The sequence below is a fragment of the Bos mutus genome, chromosome 15 (assembly GCF_027580195.1).
Source record: "Bos mutus isolate GX-2022 chromosome 15, NWIPB_WYAK_1.1, whole genome shotgun sequence".
NCBI lineage: Eukaryota > Metazoa > Chordata > Mammalia > Artiodactyla > Bovidae > Bos > Bos mutus.
Window position 1 is genome coordinate 27,053,643 of NC_091631.1, and position 20,955 is coordinate 27,074,597.

At 50.5% G+C, this 20,955-nt stretch overlaps 1 protein-coding gene across 1 annotated transcript in view; it reads right to left on the bottom strand.

The window, feature by feature from the left end:
• Positions 1 to 398: 398 nt before the first annotated feature.
• Positions 399 to 20,955, bottom strand: part of DGAT2 (diacylglycerol O-acyltransferase 2) — a 38,548-nt gene continuing 17,991 nt past the window's right edge. The window contains exons 3-8 of the mRNA XM_005902498.3: positions 17,395 to 17,502; positions 16,955 to 17,025; positions 10,682 to 10,886; positions 9,945 to 10,119; positions 8,941 to 9,143; positions 399 to 6,995 (exon numbers count right to left, since the gene is read on the bottom strand). Of these exons, the coding sequence (XP_005902560.1) occupies positions 6,841 to 6,995; positions 8,941 to 9,143; positions 9,945 to 10,119; positions 10,682 to 10,886; positions 16,955 to 17,025; positions 17,395 to 17,502 (917 nt within the window). The 3' untranslated portion in view covers positions 399 to 6,840. The remainder of the gene's footprint in view (positions 6,996 to 8,940; positions 9,144 to 9,944; positions 10,120 to 10,681; positions 10,887 to 16,954; positions 17,026 to 17,394; positions 17,503 to 20,955) is intronic.

Sequence of the window (20,955 nt, forward strand, 5' to 3'; positions counted from 1 at the left end):
CCAGTCTCTGCTTCCATCACATGGCCTCTCCCCTTTTCCCTGTGTCTCCTCTTTCTTTTACTTTTAAAGACACTTCTCATAGGATTGAGAACGCTTTTAGATAATCCAAGATTATCTCATCTTGAGATCCTTATATCTGCAAAGATTTTTTTCCAAATAAAGTCATATTCAGAAATTCCAGGGAATAGGGCATGTCCATATTCTTTTGTGAGCCAGTATTTAACCCACCACACCATTCCTATGTAAGGTCTGTCCCTCTTTTCTCTCAGGCCAGCCTGCCCAAAAGATGGAGAAATTAAGTTGGTATTAATCTAAACTAGATTGTTTTAAATTAAGATGTTAATTGTAATCTCCAGAGTAACCACTAAGAAAATAACTCAAAAATATACAGTAAAAGAGACAAGAGAATTAAAATAATGTATTAGAAAATATATATTTAACACAAAAGAAGGCAGGAATAGAAGAGTGAAAACAGCAAAATGACAGATGTAAATCCTACCTTAGTAATTACATTAAATGTAATTAACATTCCAGAAGGCAAAAAGTAGAAGTATGTATTTTAAAAAGTCCAACATTATTATGTCTACAAAAGCACAATTCGTATTTAAAGACACAGACAGGTTGAAAGGGAAAGGATAAAAGATATTCCATGCAAATAATAACCAAAAGAGACCTGGGGCTATTTTATACTAATACAAACTACAAACTAATACAATACAATACAATACAATACTAATACAATACTAATACAAACTAATACAAACTACAAAACAGATTTTAAGAAAACTGCAAACACCATTAAAAGAAGCTAGAGAAAACCTAAATGAATAGGAAAACATCCAGAACATTTAATATTGTTAAAATGGCAACATTCACCAACTTGATCTGTCCCTTCAAAGGCAATCGCTATCAAAATCCTGGCTGCATTTTTTGCAGACATTAATAAGCTGATCCAAAAATTCATGTGGGCTTCCCAGGTGGCTCAGAAGGTAAAGAATCTGACTGCAACACACGAGACGAAGGTTCGATCCCTGGGTCAAGAAGATCCCTTGAAGAAGGGAATGGCAACTCACTCCAGTATTCTTGCCTGGAAAATCCCATGGGCAGAGGAGCCTGGCAGGCTATACAGTCCATCAGGTTGCAAAGAGTCAGGACTGAGCAACTAACATTTTCACTTTCCAAATTCATATAGAAATGCAAGAATAATCAGAACAATCTAAAAAAGATCAAAGGTAGGACTCAAATTTCCTGATTCCAAAATTTATTACAAAGCTAATTAAGACAGTGTGCTACTAGAGTAAATAAAGAAATATAGATGAGTGGAATAGAACTGAGAATCCAGAAATAAACCCTTACATTTATGATCAATTGATTTTGGACAAAAGTGCCAAGACAGTTTTATGAGGAAAGAATGGTCTTTCTATCAAGCAGTCCCAGGATAACCGGATATCCCCATGCCAAAAATGAAGTGGGACCCTACCTCAACCATACACAAAAATCAACTCAAAATAGATCAGAGATCTAAATATAACAGCTAAGGACTCTAAAATGTTTAGAAGAAAACATAGAAGTAAACCTTTGTAATCTTAGATTAGGCCGTGGCTTCTTTGATACAAATGCACACACTAGAAAAAACAAAACCAAAAATAAACAGAAAAAAACCCTAGATACATTAACTTTCATGCTCCAAAGGACAAGTGGTACATCTGATTCATGAAACATGCTGCATCACAGATGTACCTCGAAAACATTAAGCTAAATCAAGGAAGTCAGACACGAAAGGCTACCTACTGAATAATTCCATTGACATAAAATGTTCCAAGTAGCAAATTCATATAGACAGACAGTATGTTAGTGAGTAGTCATTGGCCAGGGGCTGACAGGAGGGTAGCAAGGAGTGACTGCTAATTATTATGGGGTTTCTTTTGGTGGTGATCAAATTTTTCTGAAATTAGAGCGGTGTTTGATGCACAACTTTGTGAAAAGGATGGGTTTTATGATATGTGAATTATATCTCAAAAAAGCTTTTATTAAAAACAAAAATAAGGAAGGCTGGCCACTTTGCTGCAGGAACAGTGACGTGGAGAGAGGCCTGGAAACAAAGAGTTCAGTTTAATAGGTTTGGGAGACCCAGTAAGGGTGTGATGATGACAACCAGAGCTATTATTTCCTGTTGAGGGAGCAGCATGAATACTTTTTACTTATGTATCATATATTTAGATACAAATTATCTCACTTATTCAGGAATACAGATTATTCCCATTTACAGATGAGGAAGCTGAGGTTCAGAAAGGTTAAGTGACATGATAATGCAGCTGGTAAGGGCACTGTCACAGGGTGGGTACTGCTCTCATTCGTGTACGTCTTTAAGGAGGAAAAAGGAAGGGATGGTTTGAGAGACAAAAATGTCACCTTCAGCATCAGCAGGCAGCATTGGAATGGGGTAGGGAAGGGGGAGGAGAGCTCACTAGGTCCAGAGGCTGTTTCTGCTGATAGTGGGCAATACAGATATCTAGAACCTAGACAGGGAAAATAAAAAGAGGCAAAGGTTTTTTAAAAGATAAGTGCTTCACATATGTCTTTGCCTCTCTTATTATATTACAAGCACCTAAGTACAGGGGACATTGAATGTGGAAGCTGTTTATTTCCTACGGGGAGGCATTTTGCAAATGTTTATTTGCTGAGTGATAAGGAGCAAGTCTGTTGGCCTCTCTGGTCCTAGTTTCTCAGATTAGGAGGAATTGCTCATGATGAATGCTAAATTGCTATCTCTGAGCTTTTGAGAGTGTGATTTTACTTATCTCTGGCTTCTAGCTCCAACCGGGGGATGTGTCAAAATTCAAAAAGGAAGGAAGGAAGTTGGGCGGTGTTTGTCTCAGACCTAGCCTCAGTGCCCCCTAGTGGCCATATCTGGGAACAACAAGCAGAACTTTGGAATTGACCTTCAGGCAGAGGGCATCACCGGCTCAATGGACTTGAGTTTGAGCAAACTCCAGGAGCTGGTGAAGGACAGGGAAGCCTGGCGTGCTGCAGTCCATGAAGTCGCAAAGAGTCGGACACGACTGAGCAACTGAACAACTGAGACGACAGCCCCACTCCCGCCGTCCATAGGCAGTGGGTCTTCTGGAAAAGGAGATTCCAGCTCTCTCTCTTAAGGTAACAGCCCAAGGCAATGTTCATAGCATTTACCTAGAGTACCCCACACACAGCTTAGCGTGAGGCTAGCCTCTGCTCTGCACAGGTAACTGCTAGACAGACACCCTTGCTATTTGCAGGGGATTGATGATAGGATCTGCCACCCCTATTCCAATCCCTCCCCCAAATGAATAACATTTGAGGATACTCAAATCCTTCATAAAAAATACAGTAATACAGTTGGCCCTACATATCTGTAGATGCAGGATCCATGGATATGGAGGGCTGACCAAACGTTGCCCCAGGTGAAGATGGCCCCTCCAACATTTGCAGCCTCCTTATTGCTCGTGTTCTTAAGTAGAGATGGTGGAGTTTCTTGATGCAGAGTAGGTATTTAATCTTCACAAAATTAATGCTGAGAATACTGGGCTGTGTTTATAGGGGTAGCCTAGCTTAGTCTGATGGAGAAGGCAATGGCAACCCACTCCAGTACTCTTGCCTAGAAAATCCCATAGGTGGAGGAGCCTGGTAGGCTGCAGTCCATGGGGTCGCTAAGAGTCAAACACGACTGAGCGACTTCACTTTCACTTTTCACTTTCATGCATTGGAGAAGGAAATGGCAACCCACTCCAGTGTTCTTGCCTGGAGAATCCCAGGGACGGGGGAGCCTGGTGGGCTGCCGTCTATGGAGTCGCACAGAGTCGGACACGACTGAAGCGACTTGCAGCAGCAGCTTCATCTGAAGCCAAATGCTGAGGGTCATGGCTAGCCTCAGGCTGGGGCTGGTATGGGAGATGCATCAGAAAACAGGCCTTTTCCCGATCCTAAAGGAAATGTGTGTTCTCTAACCCAGGCTCAGTGTCCTGAGGCCTAAGACCTGCCTGGAGCCACAGAATCCAGTCTCTGTTGGCCCCTCCAGGATACCTCCTCTCTGCCCTGCCTGCCTCCCCACGGAAACACTCCGGAGAAGCCAGTTCCCTGCCCTTCCATAAGAAGCCCCTTGCAAACCTCCCTACCGTCACCTCTAGGTGGTCCAGATCAGCAGCCTCTCTGGTCTGCACTTGGCCACTTTGCCCTTCCTAGCAAATTTCCAGTCACCCATTAAGTCCCAGCTCAGGCTGGGGCCCCAGCTCACCAAGGACCACCAGGGTTGGACTAGGGGCCTTTCTGTCACAGCTCTGACCACTCTGAGTATCCTTAGCTGTTTCCAGCGTTTGTTTCTGCTCCCAAGCTCACAGCTTCTGGCAAAGAGAAATGGTCCCTGAGGTAAATGTTGGGATAGGCATTGCATGTGTGCATGCCAAGTCGCTTCAGTCGTGTCAGACTCTGTGCGACCCTATGGACCCTAAACTGCCAGGCTCCTTTGTGCCTGGGATTCTCCAGGCAAGGATACTAGAGTGGGCTTCCAGTCCCTCCTACAGGGGACCTTCCAGACCCAGGGATCAAACCCACGTCTCCTGCATTGACAGGCAGGTTCTTTATTAGCGCCATCCGGGAAGCCCCAGGACAGGTGTTAGGCAGTGGAAAATGGGAAGTTCCCTTAGCTCAAGTGGGAAAGATTTCAAAGTATCTGGTACTCATTGAACTGAATGGAATTAGAACAGAGAGCCAGCATCTTGTGCGATCCAGGTGTGGCATGAAATCACTAGATGCCAGCAGGCCAGGCCCTAGTTGTGGTACAACGAGGCCAGAAGCAAGGAGCATGGTTGAGTGATCCATATGGACCTTCCTAGCTCAGCTACTCCAGGACCTTACGGCAGGAGAATAGCCTTTCCCAGGGGAGGAAGGCAGCTGTGAAGGGGGCTCTGGTGAGCCCTGCCCCGTGGTGTTCACTGTGTTGTGTAATCCTCATGAGTATGAGCTGGACGTAGTGACTTCCATCTAAAGAAGAATATGGCAAAAGTGATAGGTTGTCACTGCTGAGATTAGATTATAGAAGACTATGGTTTCTATGATGCTGAAGCTGAAACTCTAATACTTTGGCCACCTGATGTGAAGAACCGACTCATTGGAAAAGACCCTGATGCTGGGAAAGATTGAAGGTGGGAGGAAAAGGAGATGACAGAGGATGAGATGGTTGGACGGCATCACCGACGCGATGGACATGAGTTTGAGTAAGCTCTGGGAGTTGGTGATGGACAGGAAAACCTGGTGTGCTGCAGTCCATGGGGTTTCAAAGAGTCAGACACAACTGAGCGACTGAACTGAACTGAACTGATGTTTCTGTTTGCACTCTGGTTCTTCTTGCTTACTCTCTCTGATGCAGCCAGCTGCCATGCTGTGAGCTACTCTATCAAAAGGCCCATGTGGCAAGGAACTGGGAATGGCCTCCGGTCAAAGCCAGTGAGAAGTGAATCCCACCAGCCGTCAAAAGAATGACCTTGGAAGTGGATCCTCCCCAGGATGAGCCTTGGGATGACTGCAGCCTTGTATGAGACCCTGAAGCAGACCCAGTTAGGCTGTACCTTGACTACTGACCCTTAGAAACTGTAGACAATGTTGTTTGCAGCCACCAAGTTTTGGAGTAATTTATTACACAGCAATTGATAATTAATATACAAAGGGCCATGTGGGCTGAAGGAGAAAGTGGGAGAGGGCTTAGCAGGCAGCCCAGCTCGGGCAGTGGTCTCCCCAATCATCAGCAGCAAGATGCTGATGTGACCCTAACAATAACTCATAGAGGACACTTGTTTTCATTTATCCATTTAGGAATATACGAAAGTCTGACATGGTATAATGATCTCATCAAGAGAAAGCAGAGTACACAGAGTACTAGCTGTCCCCCCTGGCCCCCCTCTCAGAAAAGGCACAAATATATGAGGTTTGGGTTCGGGGAACTTCTGTTCTGGTACCAGTCTACTGCTCAGGCCCCTCTGTAAACAGGAAAGGGGACCCCTTCCTCGCATCCACTGCTGAGGATGTGGGTTAAGCAAAGCGAGGCCACTGGCAGGCCAAGGCAGGGTCTGTGCTGGGTCCGTGTCATCAGCCCCCTGAGGAAAACCAGTCACTCCAACCAGAACATGATGGGGCTTGATAACCCAAGAGATGGTTCATCTGGACAGCTCCATTCTCCAGCACAGGAACACTGCCACCCTGATCCTCTCTTTGGAGGCCAGTCCAGGCTCAGATTTCAGAGACTGGGGCCATGGGGGGTGGCAGAAAGGAGAATCAAGCTTGAATATTCCAGGTGCTTATCCCTGCACTCTTCAACATGGGAACACCTATTTCCTCTGTGTCTTTCCTTGGCAAGAGGGTTTAGTCCTGCAGTCAAGCCTTGGGTAGCTGGGCATAGAGATGTTTGTATTAGAGGAGGCTTCTGCCCCTCATCCCTCAGGGCCAAAGGGCAAATAATCTAACTGGCCCGAGTCACTAATGACTGTCCTTCTTCCCCAGTTAACCAGGACTGAATTTTCTCTGTAATTTGGGGGAGGAGAGAAGAGGGGTTGTGAAACCATAAAGGCCCAGATGTGGCAGCGCCCACCTGGAACAGGACAAACTGGAACTGAGAGAGCTTGAAATATTCCCTTTCTCCTTCTTAAAAAAGACCTAACATTGTAACGGTTTAACAAAATTATTATAATTTCTTTTAAATAACCCACAGACACCCATGACGCTTCCAAATTTACAGAACAAAAAGCACTTGAGAACTTGGTAGAAAACGATTTGCAGATGGTTCCTCCCAGAAGCTGGCCCCTGCAGACAGGCTCAGTTCACCTCCAGGACCTCGGTCTCCGGGAGGCCGAACTTGGTCTTATGCTGGTCGAAGAGCTTCACCAGGGCTTGCACGTACATGGCGTGGTACAGGTCGATGTCCTGCTGCGTCGGGCGCTCCAGCCTGGGGATGGTAATGGGCTCGCCCACTGCAGGGAGGGCAGAGGCCTCTGGTCAGTCAGTGCCGTTTGGCCCACCCTCCCTGGGCATTCACCGTGATGCTCTTGGCGGTGACCTTGTGCTACGAGCCAGCCACGCGCCAGGAACTGTGCTGGAAGTGCTCTGTTTCAGGCTGTCCCTTTCAAAGGTAAGAAGACTGGGGCCCAGGGTGATGGGAAGGGACCTGCCCAAGGCCACCTAGCCACTAAGCAGCAGGTGGGATCAAGTCCAGCTGCGCTCACTGCTCGCAGTACTTAGTTGGGAGCTCCCGTGAGAGGTGTGGGATCCAGGAATGGCTTTGCTTTTGCCTGCTCTGGGCACGTCACTGCCTCTCTGAGCCTTAGTTTCCTCACTGATCACAGGGGGACCCTTCCTTACAGGGCTTTGCTGAGGATTCTGTGCAATAATGCGATATGCTATGAGAACTGTGCTAAGGGCAGGAGAAAGGGACCACTTTCACAAATCCATGCGTAATTTTATTTTTTGTCATCCTCCTGCTTCCTCTCTGTACCCAGCTCATCCTGAAGTCCTATCAATGCTATTTCTGAAATTTCTTCCAAGTTCATGCACTTCTCTTCCATCTCTGCTGCTATTCCCTCTGTCCAAGCCAACTGCTACTACAAAAGACTCTGGACTGGTCTTGTGTATTCCATTTTTGTCCCTTCTAACTCTTTTTTCTAGGGCTTCCCTGGTGGCTCAGCTGGTAAAGAATGTGCCTGCCAATGCAGGAGATGCAGGAGACGTGGGTTTGATCCCTGGGTCGGGAAGATTCCCTGGAGAAGGAAATGGCAACCCATTCCAGTATTCTTGCCTGGAAAATTCCATGGACAGATGAGCCTGGTTGGCTACAGTCCATGGGGTCACAGAGATGGACACGACTGAGCAAACAGGCCTTTTATAACTCCTTTTCTATTCAGGAGTCCCAAGGATCATGCAGAGTCGGACATGACTGAGTGACTGAACTGAACTGAAGGATCACGTTAAAATGCAAATCTGAATCTCCCTTCCCCCAAACCCTCAAGCAATTTTCCATTCTTAAGGTGAAAAGCAAACTCCTTCACCCTGGGCACCAGACCCTATCCTTCTCTAGCCACCCTGTACATGGAAATGTTCCTGCTGTCTCACAGACATCAGACCTGGTATGGTGTATAACAAGAGTCAAGGGTGAGTCTGGGTCATGGGATTTAAAATGCAGGAAGTTGATCTCTTTGAAAAAAGTACAAAGCAAAACTTCTGGCCCTGATAACAACTCAAAGTATTTACGTGAGCTTTGGCCTCTGAAGTCCATGGCTTGTGGCCTCCATGCTCTTGTGTGAGTTCTGGATTGTGAACCATTAACAGACACACACACACTCCTACAATAGATAATTCCTTGGAATCCTCTAAATTGTCTCATATAAAAGCAACACAGCATGGCTGGGGGTGAGGTGGAGCCAGTTTTTTGCTCCACTTCTCATAGACTTCTGCTCCAGTCATATTGACTTCCTTCTGTTCCTCAAAAATCTATGCGATCCTGCTGTGAGAACTTCATTTAGGCTATTGTTTCTGACAAAAAGCCTCTTCCTCTTCTTTTTTTCTGGATAATTCCTATTCGGCCAAGAGTGTAAGAGTCACTCCTCCCTGAGATCCACTAGGACCCTCCAGAGCACATCCATCTCTCACCCCCTGTCGGGTCTTTACTGTAAGGGGGTCTTCCCTGATAGACTCATGATCTGCAAACACAGAACTGCTGAGTCCTGCTTTCTCATCCAGACAGCTTGGTTCATGGTAATGGAACTATGCCCCATCTCCCACCCACACCCATCACTACTATCAGCACCCAAACAGGTCCACGTCCTCATGGTTTAGAGCATGGACATCAGAGCCAGGGGCCTGGATTTGAATCCTAACTCTGTCACTAAACTAGCTGTGGCACCCGAGTTTAGGGGAGCTTACCGACAGTGGTGATGGGCTTGGAGTAGGGCACCAGCCCCCAGGTGTCAGAGGAGAAGAGGCCTCGACCATGGAAGATGCATGGAGCAAAGCCAATGTACTTCTGGAACTTCTTCTGCACCCACCGGCCCCAGGAGCCCTCCTCAAAGATCACCTGCTTGTACACCTCATTCTCCCCAAAGGAGTAGGTGGGAACCAGGTCGGCTCTGGAAGAGAGAGGCCAGGGTCTGTCTTGGCCCAATCACTGGCTTCCGTCCCTCCTGGCAGCCCCAGAGGCCCCAGACACCAGCCAAACTGCCCTCCCTCAGGGCTGTACAAGAGTCACCTGGGGGACCCCAGACCACATGTCCCCCCAGGGCCAAATGAGGGCAGGCCCCCTGCCCCTGTTGGCCGGTAGGGATCATGTCAGGGTTTTACAACGTGGCCCTGACCAGGCCCCTTAGCCTCACTCGATTTTCTGAAATGGAAAATGGGGATGGCATTCCTGCAGAATTCTGCAGGATCCAACAGGGCGGTAGAAGTAAATGTGCTCTAATGAAATGTGCTGAACAGGTGGCTACACAGAATGTGCCCCTGGTTTTCTAGAAAAGGTCACAGAAACCCAAGCTGCCCTGCTCCTCTCTGCCTGTGTTCAGGGTTACTGCTCCAAGAGGCCTTCCTTGATATTTCCAGCCACACACCATTCTCCTTCCTGGCCTTCCGCTCTCCGAGCTGTGTGACAGGCTTTGGCATAGGGCACACAATGCTGCCTCTGGGCCTGATGGGCCTTTCACCCCACCTGCTGGGGCCCAGGAGACTCAGGTTGCATTTTTGTCCACCCAGCCGCCCTTGGCCTGAACCTCTGGTCTCCAACATCCCCTTCTCCACGGATGGTTAACTCCCTTCTCTGCCTTCCTAGAATCTGGGTCCTGCCTCCAGGAGCCAAGGAGCTGCTGACCTGGGCTGAGCAGAGCTGTGGCTGGGGTGTGGGCATGTGTGTGCATACACGTGTTCTGAGACGCACTCACCCATGGCGCAGGGCCAGTTTCACAAAGCCCTTGCGATTGCGCAGGGTGACTGCATTCTTGCCGGGCATGGAGCTCAGGGATTCAGCCGCGCCCCCCACCACGATGATGATGGCATTGCCACTCCCATTCTTTGAAAGCAAGTAGTCTATGGTGTCCCGGTTCACTGGGCAGATGCCTGGGGAGTGGAGGGGGGACACACAGTCAGGGATGGACTTCCTACCTTCTGCACGTGGTCAAATATAGACAGAGCCCTGGATTTGGTTCCCAGACCTAGCCCAGCCACTTAGAAGAACAGCCCCACGTAAGTCATTCTATTTTCTGAGCCTCAGCTTACTTATCTGTAAAATGGGGATGACACAGGGTTGTTTAGGGAATGCATTCATTTGGCAAATGTTCCCTGAGGTCCTAACTCTGCTGAGTGGTGCCAGGAAACCCCAGTAAGTCAGGCTGGTGGGGATCAAGGTGGATAGAACATGAGAGTCATGGACAATGATCAGATTGTGCAAAGGGCAGCACAGGGCCTGGGGATGCCCAGAAAAAGGGGTCAGAGAAGGTTTCCTAGGGATGACGTTATGCTAGTTGAATCCAGAAGATCATATGAACAGTTCTCTCGCTCAGCCCTGACACACCAGGTCGTGGCTGGCCACATCTCACAGGACCAGGCACTAGAGCACAGTGGATTGGCTTCCTGGCCAATGGAGAGGCTCAGACAGGGGCACTCAGAGGTGGATTCTCACCTCCAGACATCAGGTACTCCCGCAGCACTGGCATCCGGAAGTTGCCGGCCAGCGTGGCCAGATAGGGCCTTATGCCAGGGAACTTCTTGCTTACTTCTGTGGCCTCTGTGCTGAAGTTGCAGAAGGCACCCAGGCCCATGATGCCATGGGGATGGTACCCAAAGATGTAGTTCCTGCTGGTCAGTAAGTTGTGTGTCTTCACCAGCTGCAGGGAAGACCTTGGGTCAGAGCAAACTGGCCAGGAAGGGGTACCGGGGAACACCCAGAGGTGAGGGAAGCACTGGGCGTGCCCTGCTCCCCGGAGTCTGGGTCTGAAGGACTGGAGTGACGCCCCCTAGACCTCAGACTCTCGTCACTGGGCCTCAGTGCTGGGGACTTGAAAGTCACCATTGGACTTCGAGTCCCTGGGAAGGGAGTAAGACACTTCTTCATTCCCCGTTTTTCCAGCCAAACACACCAAGTCCTCTAATTGCACTCTGCCAGCCTCCTGCATTCCCTCCCTCTGGGCCCAGCCCCCTCACCACAGCCAGAGTGACTGCTCTAAAAGCCCAGTGAAATCTCTGTCACTCTCAGATAAACAGGGATGTCCAGCTCCCATCGGGGTAAAGTCCAAGTCCCTAACTTTGGCCAGAGAAGGGACAGAGCATCTGGCCTGAACAGAAACTTCCTCCCAGGCAGCCAAACTCAGGTCAGGCTCCGATGCAGGAAGGACAAGGACGAGTCACAGCCCTGGTGCCAGCCACAGTGGGGGTGGGGAGGTCAGCTGTGCAGCTGGGGTGGCTGACCTGAGGTGCTATCCACAAAGCTGTCCTGGGATGGTCTCGAGGACTGGCTTCCTCGGGCCCACCCCCCGCCCTGGGGCTGGCGGCCTGGACAGTGGAGTGGGCGGTGCTAAGTTGCCCTAATCCCTGAGCACCAAGAGGCACCCACCCAGCACTACAGGGAACACCAAGGCGGTGGAAGGTGCTGGGCGGGATGGAGAGGATGGGCATTCTGCTCAGAAAACATCACTTTTTTCCCAACTAGAAAAATACTGAATAATCAGAGAATTTTAAAAATACAGGAAAGTCAGAAGAAAATAAAAAACCTGTCATACTTCCCTCCAGATAAACCACTCTGACATGTTGAGTTTTTTTCCTACTCAAATACACATGTTCTTTTTTAAAAATCCCCAAACTGAGGTCATATGGTTGGTATGACTTTTATATAACTACCTCCCAAGCATGTCAAAGCTATTTTTTTCTTATGAGAATCCCTCAGTAACATGTCTTCTCACAGCTGTGCTACATGAATAGGATTGTTATCCAGCCTACACTGATAAAAAGCTTTGAAAAGCTTCTATAGTTTCCCTCAGAAATAATGCTTCCATAGATATCTTATTTTTGTCTTCATGTCTGTTTGCATTCTTAAGACAAACTTCTAGAAATACAGCTCCTGGGTCAGAGGGTAGGACCACTTTGGTCTGGTGGGCTGCCCTGCCTCTGGAGACAGGCTGCTGGTAACATTCCTACCAGCAGGGCCTCAAGGCTCCCCCTGCCCTGCGCTGGGGCCAGCTGGAAGCAGAGTCCCCCGCTACCAGCAGAAGAGCAAGGGCCGGGGCTTCTATGGCGTTGGATTTGGGAACTGCCTGGCCTAGGGAAGGACCTCGTGCTCAACTTGAGGGGGTGGGGTGCTGGTGACTGGTCTCCAGGAAACTGAAACCTGAACCTGCAGGCAATGGAGGCCAGAAGGGGATGGGAGTGAAGGTAGCTGGCACACCTCCCAGCTCTGCAACTAGCAGGACATGTCAGCGTGAGCCAGAACCCCTGTGCTGTGTGCTCGGATGCTCGGGACACTCGTACTCTTTCCTCCTTCGTTGCCTTTGTTGAGCAGATTAAAACTGCTCAAAACCCCAAGTGATCTCCAGCTGCCCACCACATAAAAGGGGAGCAGCAGCAGCTGCATCCACAGCCGGTGGGGATGCAGTTTGACACGAGCTGCACAAGGCGGTGGTTCTGGGGTTTTGCCCCTGAGAGCAGCTGCGCCCACCACTTTAGCTTTCGGGAAAGCCAGAATGAAAAAGCACCTCATGCCAGTCTCCATAGAGGAGGAAGGCATGGAGGTGAGAGCGGAGGCAGCCAGTACTGGGATGGAAACCTGCTCCTGAGCTGAGGGCCAGGCCCAGGAACCTGCTGGACAGCGTGGGCGGGAAGAGCCCTGATCTGGGCCACTCCTTCAATCGTGGGGTAGACTGAGGCCCAGAGAAAGGAGCTGCTGCTCCCCGGGGAGCTCACAGCGGATCCTTCCCTACCTCTAGACTTGGCCACCCAGCTGTGCTTTCCCTGGTCCTGAGCTACAGATGGGCCACTTGGCGGAACCCTAGCTGGTCCCTTAAATCATTTCCTCCCTGCACCCCAAGCCTCTATCTGGTTAAATGAGGTGTCCTGCGGCAGAGTGCAGGTTCTTTGTTCCCGGTGCAGCACCCAGAAAAGTGCAGGCACCTGATATGGCTTTGATCTGACTTCGTGCCACACTCCTCCCCTTGGGTGGACAGAGTGTCCCCTCGGGGGGAGGAGGAAGGGCAATGCTGATGAAGGCTCTGTTGATGCACCTGATCTCGTGTCTCCTGACTGTTTCCAATGGCAAAGTCTCAGCCCCAAGCGCTGGCCAGGCCAGGCCTGCTGGCCGACACAAGCCTGCAAGTCACTCCTCACACCCTGTCTCTCCCTGGCAGGCACAGTGGTCAGATAGCTTTGTCCCAGCCTGGCACCTTATAGAGGAAGAAACTCAGAACCAGAGAGGAGCAGAGACTCGCCTAAGCTCACGTAGCAGGGCACTGGGGCAGAGGAACGAAGGAATGAGAACACGGGCCCTGAGGCAGACACTGCCTTGGTTTCTATACTAGCCTCGCACCTTGGGACAGTTCCTCCTCTTTGGGCCTCAGTAGGTCCATCTGTGAAATCAGGCAGATGGACAGATAAGTGACTGTAAGCTCAGACAGTCTTTCCTAGTCTCTTCTCCAAAGCCCCTGCCCATCACCAGGCACTGCCCACTCCTCTTCCAGGTAGCCAGTGGTCCTGGTGGCTGGCAGTGAACACATAAGCCCCACCTCTGCTGGGAGAAAGGATGTTTTTTGGGCCAGCTGAGCAGCTCTGGTGGCAAAGACCTTCACCGACAAGGGTGTGGGGAGGTATAGGTGGGTGGGCACAGTTAGAGAGCATGCCCCAACCATTGGCAAGAGGCCAGGAAAAGGGTGTGGAACAGAAGGGTCATACACGACTCCATCAATCCTGACATCAGTTCACAAAGGCCAAACCTCCCTGCACAGAAGAGGAGCCTGAGGTCCCGAGGGTCAGGGACTCTGCCAAGACCACCATCAGGCAAGGGCAGAGCCCAGGATGAGGCATGAGACCTCAGGCTCAGCCTGGCTTTGGTTCTGGCAGGACCTAGGGCCCCTCCCAGGGCCAGCTCACCTGGGCCATGTGGAGCCAACCCCCAGCAGACTTCTTGGAACAGAGGTGAGACAAGGGACATGGGTTTTGTTTTGGTTCTTCTGGGAGGGTAGAGATCAGTGGGAAAGGGTACCTGTCTGTCCCAGCTCTGACCAACAGTCATCAGGTCATCCTGTTCTGGATGGAGGGAGCTATCAGCCTTGAAGAGGTTTCCTGGGGGGCAGGCTACTCTGGGGCCCCCAAGGAAAGAGCCCCAGCAGAGAGAAAGAGTCCATAATCCCTCACAATGAACCATAATTTACCACTTTTCTGGCATGTGAACAGCTCCATTTTACAGATAAGGATAACGAGGCTTAGTGGGCTTGAGAAAGCGTGCTCATAGTCCCATGTGCCGAAAGCGACAAAGCCCAGCAGGATCCATCAGAAGGGCAAGGGCAGGGACCAGGCACATGCATCCCCAGGCCCAGCAGAGCCCAGCAGTGCACAGGGACTACAGTGCACTAACAGAGGCCAGAGAGCAGAGGGACAGGGCAGGACCTCAACCCGGATCCCCAACGGCACAGCAGAGGGAGGGAGCCCCGTGAAGTGGGGCACACCTGGACTGCATCTCTCCCAGAGCAAGAGGCAGTAGGAGTTCAGTGGGAAAGAGCGTGGGGCCCGGGTTCTAACACTAGCCCCGGCACGGAGTCACTGCGCAACTTGGACCAGTCCTTGCCCCTCTGTGGGACTCAGTTTCCTCACCTTCAAAATGAGAGGGTTGGGTCCTATGAGGCAACATCCTCCTAGCAACAACAGCCTTGGTTTCCTTGCGGCCAGAGAGACGGGGTCCAGAAAAGGGAGGAGCAGGGACCCTGACCCCAAAGGTCCCGTGGAAACCGGGCCCAGGCTGGGATGGGCAGAGGGAGCCAGCCCGGGGTGCCACCCCTACAATACTGAGTGCAGCACAAAAATGCAGGGTTACCTGACCACCTCCCCCAGGCAGCAGGCCAGGATGCCTCAATCGCTGACTCACAACAGCAAACACACACCACCCTGTGTCATGCACACTCCCACATTCACACACGCTTTCTCCATTCTTCAGACTCCACTGATTTCTGCCGGGTTACCTCAGCACCTGGGATGTGCCAGGGCTGGGGTGCCGGGCGAGCTGCCTAGACAGGTCTCTCCCCTGCAGGGAAAGCCTTCAGGATTCTGCCAGAGTTCTCCACCATCCACCAGCATCACCCACGTGCACCAGGGCCTGGATGCCCCGGCCCTACCAACCTGGCTTGCAGACCACCGGCAAGGGGCCTGAAAGAATGGCACTGAAAGCCAGACCAAGCCACTTTTTATCTTGTCAGGACCTTGACTTTGGCCCCAGAGAAGACAGATGCTCAGAAGACCAGTGTGGGAACAGCCAGTGGCACAGGAGGAAGGATACCCAGAGATCAACTTAGTCTAAACTGGTTGTCTGTGAGGAGACAACCTCAGCTTCACCCAGGGTCAGACTGGGCTGCTTCTCCTGCCTCTGTCCTCCAAGCCTGAGGGAAGCGCGAGGATTTGTCCAAGCGTATCTCCCAGAGTTCTGCTGCATAGGAGGGTAGTGTGCTGTGGTGGGAAGTGTCCAGACTTGAACCAAGACAACAGCTGGAGTCTTGGCTCAGTTCCCTGTTAGCCTCATTCAGCTGTGCTGCTCTCTGACCTTCAGTTTCCTCTTCTGTAAAAATGGGATAAAATGAATACCCGCCATACAGGGTGCAGCGAGAGTTAAAGGAGACACCTTGGGGAAGGCGCTGCCCCTGAGAAGGCTCCCAGTGAATAGAAGTCCTCCCTTCCCCTCCACCTTCTCCCCATCCTCCCCATCCCAGGCTTCTTGCTCAAGCTCAGGTGCTGTGTTCTCATGATTTTCCCTGCCCCTTCAGTGCTGCTTCTCTTCAGGATGGGGTTCAAGGAGCAGCACCTTCAGAAGCCTTTCCCAAGCACTTCAGCAGTGAGACTCTCACTCTTCATTCACTGCACACCAAATTTTCTGGCCCCTTATTCCCATGACCAGGACCCCTGGTGACCCACCCACGACTGGCTGAGAGAGGTGAAATTTCGTAAGACCTTCAGAAGGAAAGAAAGCCCCTCACACCTATTGCTAATCTTGGTTCAGACCAGATAAACTTGGACTACCTTAGTATTGTCTTGATAAATCACTTCCTTTTTTATATTTTTTGGCTCCATCATGCAGTTTGCAGGATGTTAGTTCCTCGACCAGGGAATAAACTGGGGCATAACAGTAAAAGTGCTGAGTCCTAACCACTGGACCACCAGGGAATTCCCAGTCACTTCCATTTTAAGTTATGACTTTAATATTCACTGAAAGCAGACAAGCAACAGCCATAGTGTCTACTATTATTCCTGCTCCTTACATCGCCCAGGGTCTCAGTGTCTGAAACAGCTTTTAGATCCAAATGCTAGAAGAAGTCTTGTTTAGCCAAGGAACAAAGAAGCTTCTTTCTTTCTGAAAATGGGGATCAATAACTAGCATGCTTCCCTTTTTGCCTTGGCTGCTAGGAGGCTCAGAGGTGATCATGAAGTTCAATCACTGCAACTCTGTTGACACTTATGGATGAATTACTAGTATGTTTTCCTCCAAGTCTTGATTTTTCTTTTTACCTGGTACAGAATTATATGTATGTATCTTAAATTGCCTCAAATCCTGCATAAAGTAGGGTAGAATATCGACAGATGCTCATAGTGGGAGATGTCACCTTGTTCAACCCTGCACACATGATCGCTGTGCATGGGTAAGTTAAGGCTTGACTTCAGACTTCCCATCCATTCCCACCCTCCCAAGATAACACCTGCAAGTTTTTACCTGAATGGGAAAGTAGTCTCGAAAGTAGCGCCACACAGCCCAGTTTCGGACCCACTGTGACCTCCTGCCACCTTCCAGGGAACAGAACACAGTGTTGAGAAGGAGTAGGAGTGGGGGAGGGTGACGTTCACGCAGAGCCAGTGTGGACCCCTGAGCTAGGTGACCAGCACCCTAGGCAGCATTCTCCCCCTCCAAACCCCTTTCCATGTTCATTCCCTCACGTTATGGACACCCGGCACTGAGTGTGAGCTCCGGAGAGAAGCATGATGGTGACCTTAGAGACTCCCCTGCCTTCAGAACCATGCCCAGGCTTAGCCCAACACTATTCACGCAGTAGGTGCTAACTCAAGAAGGGGCAGTACCCACAACGAGGAACTTCAGCTTGTGCAGGAGGGAGTGTCCCGAGGGCGGGGGTCAGGCAGGGTGACCCGTGCTCCTACCTTTCTTGGGTGTGTTCCAGTCAAACACCAGCCAGGTGAAGTAGAGCACGGCAATGAGCCAGCAATCGGTGCAGAATGTGTACATGAGGATGACGCTGCAGGCCACTCCTGGGGAAAGGCAGATGGTCCCGGGTCAGGCCTGTGCTCCCGACATGGGCTTTAGTACCCTCTGGACATAGGGTCACTAGGTGACTGAGCGTTTACTGTGGCCCTAAGCTAGGCACAGCTGGGGCCCTGGGCAGAGGGCCATGGGGAGGCCGAGGTGGGGAGGGGGGTGAAGATGTTCCTGAGAGGAGCAGGCTCACCGGGACATGAGCCTCATCTTCTACGTTCTGATGGGCTGTCCTAGCATCAAGAGGCACTTGGGCTCCATGCTGTCTGGGCAGCAGCACCATAGGTGATGGATGTTAACTCAGAGCCTTACAGCTGTCCTTTCTGCCCCTCCTTGCGTGTTCTCCCCACCTGAGTGCCCACCAGAGTGACTGTGGATGAGGGGAGGGACCTGCCAAGTGCCTCTGTATCTCAGGACTTGGGCTGAATCACTGTCTTGAGAGTGAGGCAGGGTGACTTTTACCCCATTTTAGAGATAAGAACACTGAGGCTCTAGGGGGAGGGAACTAGTCCAAGGTCACCTGCCAGGATAGAGGCAGAGCCAGGATTCAAACTCAAGCCTGACTGTTAAGTCCAAAATCTGTACCAGGCTTTAGGAATTTACCCCAAACTAGAAGGCCCAGACTGCCACTGGAGGGACCCAAGAGAGTGGGATTCCAGCCCCAGCAGGCGGGCTGGCCCCCTTCCCACATAACTGAGCACCAGGCAGTCCCCGACCAAAGCCCAGAGCCCATCAGCCTCTCTCTCAAAACCCCCAGCAGCACACTTGAAGACTGCTGGGGCCAGCTTCTAGGGGTCCCTTTATTCTGGGCCTGCTGGCCATAAGACTGAATAACCTGGCACAGAAAGCCCTCATCAGGGCTTCCGTCTTTCCGATTTTTACCAAGGCATCAAAGCAAAGCTCAGACCTCATCTCCAACATCATGCCATCCTCCTACATGGATCTTTCACCTCTGAATTCTCTACATTGGGGGTGGGGCACATCTTTGCCCCCTGTCACTTAGCACAAGGCCAGGGGCATCAGGTACTCATGCTTAGGAGAAGGATGATCTCTGGCCAGCATCCCCTCCACTGCTGGAAGGGAAGCCAACCCTGGTTGCAGGTCCCTCTCTGTTGGGTGCTGCACTGGTCACAGGCACTCCCGGGCTGCCAGGTCTGAGATTCCATGCTCTCTTCTTCCCACCATGCTCAGTTCCCTCCAGTTTCTCGAGGGACAGGGGAGGGCCAGACACACACTCCACGAGCCAAAGGGCAGGAAAATGGTGATCCCTTGTCATCTGCAACCCAGTCCCATTCTAAGCTCCTAAGCTAGCCTCTTGCCAAGGGAGCTAAAAATGGTACAACTATCTTGGGACCGGTAGTAAACACAGAGTGGCCAGGTGTCCGGGTTTTCAGGACCACCATAGGAGTGTGACACCATAGATGGGGAAGATGGGGCTCTAAGTATCTGGAGTCAACAAAACCCTGTTAAAGGCCAGCTGTGAAGTACTTGAGGCAGCTTGTTAAATGGCAATGTTTAAGTTAGGGCCACTTACACAGTCACTCACCTTGTTGAGTGGTTTGCCCCTGGTCTCCTTTCTTAGGCCTAGAAAAAGGGTCACAAGCCCCCTAGACTCCACAGGGTATCCAAGTGCCTTCAGAGGCTAGATAGATACTCCAGGTGGGCCTGGGCAGGGTTGTGAGGTTCAGGTTAGGATCTGAGCAGCCTGGAAACCTAGCTGCTGTCAAAGCCCTAACTCTGTTGAGGGGCACCAGGACCAGAGCGGGTGGAGCCCCAGGCTGCACTGCCTAAATGTCTGGGCTCTCTGGGAAGCTGGGAATCCCTTGCCACTGTCCTTACTCTGGTGCTGAGGCAGCCTGGGAGGAGGAAAAGAGAACAGATGGAGAGTCTGGAGACTGCATTCTAGTTCCGGACCTTCTCAGCTGGGGGCCCTGCTCCCTCTAAGCCCTGTGTGTCCACAGCTGTCGCATTGGTATCTGCCTCCCCCAGCAGACTCCTTCCATCAGAAGGCCCTTCAGTTCCTGGGCTCCCTGGGAGCTGGAACCAGGTCAGACAAACTTCTCCAGCCCCAGCAACCACCACTGCTGCTACTGCTAAGTCACTTGAGTCGTGTCCAACTCTGTGCGACCCCATAGACGGCAGCTCACCAGGCTCCCCCATCCCTGGGATTCTCCAGGCAAGAACACTGGAGTGGGTGGCCATTTCCTTCTCCAATGCATGAAAGTGAAAAGTGAAAGTGAAGTCGCTCAGTCGTATCCAACTCTTAGCGACCCCATGGACTGCAGCCTACCAGGCTCCTCGGTCCATGGGATTTTCCAGGCAGGAGTACTGGAGTGGGGTGCCATTGCCTTCTCCGAGCAACCACCACAGGAAAGGTTTATTGAGCAAAAATGAGCTAAATCCATCACGTAAGTTTGCCTTTCTCAGAGACTAAGCCCAGTCCTCTGAACAGGGGGCTCCCTGGTCCATTCTTGTAGGGCAAGGGACTGCAGCAGGAACCCCGCCCCCCACCCAGTCCCCTCGGGTCCAGGAGATGTAAACAATTTTTGGCTCCACATGCAGAAGGTTCAGGACCCACCTTTACAATCACCCCTCCCCATAGAACACAGTCAAGCTCGTGATTCAGAACTGCTCCTCGAAGCCCATGAGCGGGCAGCCTATGGCTGCCCAATGCAGGGAGGCAGCAGTCAGGCCCATGAAGAGCATGGACATGCTCTTACATGAAGCTGGGGCCCTGCTGGCTCACTGGCCATGGCCCATCCTTGAATCTCCATTTCCAACAGTGTGTTGGGAAGATTACATGAGATAATGTGGGAAGAAGACTTCTACACAGTTAAGTGTCCAATCTGGAGATCCATGGACTTGGATGGGGGAAAAAAATAACATCTTAATGTTCCTTCATCTCTTATAGAAATGCAATGCTTCCTTCATTTATGAACGTACCAGACTGCAGTAGTCTTAGCAGTCTTTATGGCTGCTGCTAGATCTTTTTATTTAACACAGTAACAAAAAATAACGTCACTATATGTGGAATCTGATTTAATACGTGTGTGTTTATATTTTAATACCATTGGCTTCCTTTGAAATCCAATTGTTTTGTATTATGCATTTAAAAACCCGGAATGAAGCAACTCCTGCAGCTCAACTTCAGAAAAATAAACGACCCAATCAAAAAGTGGGCCAAAGAACTAAACACATTTCTCCAAAGGAGACATACAGATGGCTAACAAACATATGAAAAGATGCTCAACATCACTCATTATCAGAGAAATGCAAATCAAAACCACAATGAGGTACCATTTCACGCCAGTCAGAATGACTGCGATCCAAAAGTCTACAAGCAATAAATGCTGGAGAGGGTGTGGAGAAAAGAGAACCCTCTTACACTGTTGGTGGGAATGCAAACTAGTACAGCCACTATGGAGAACAGTGTGGAGACTCCTTAAAAA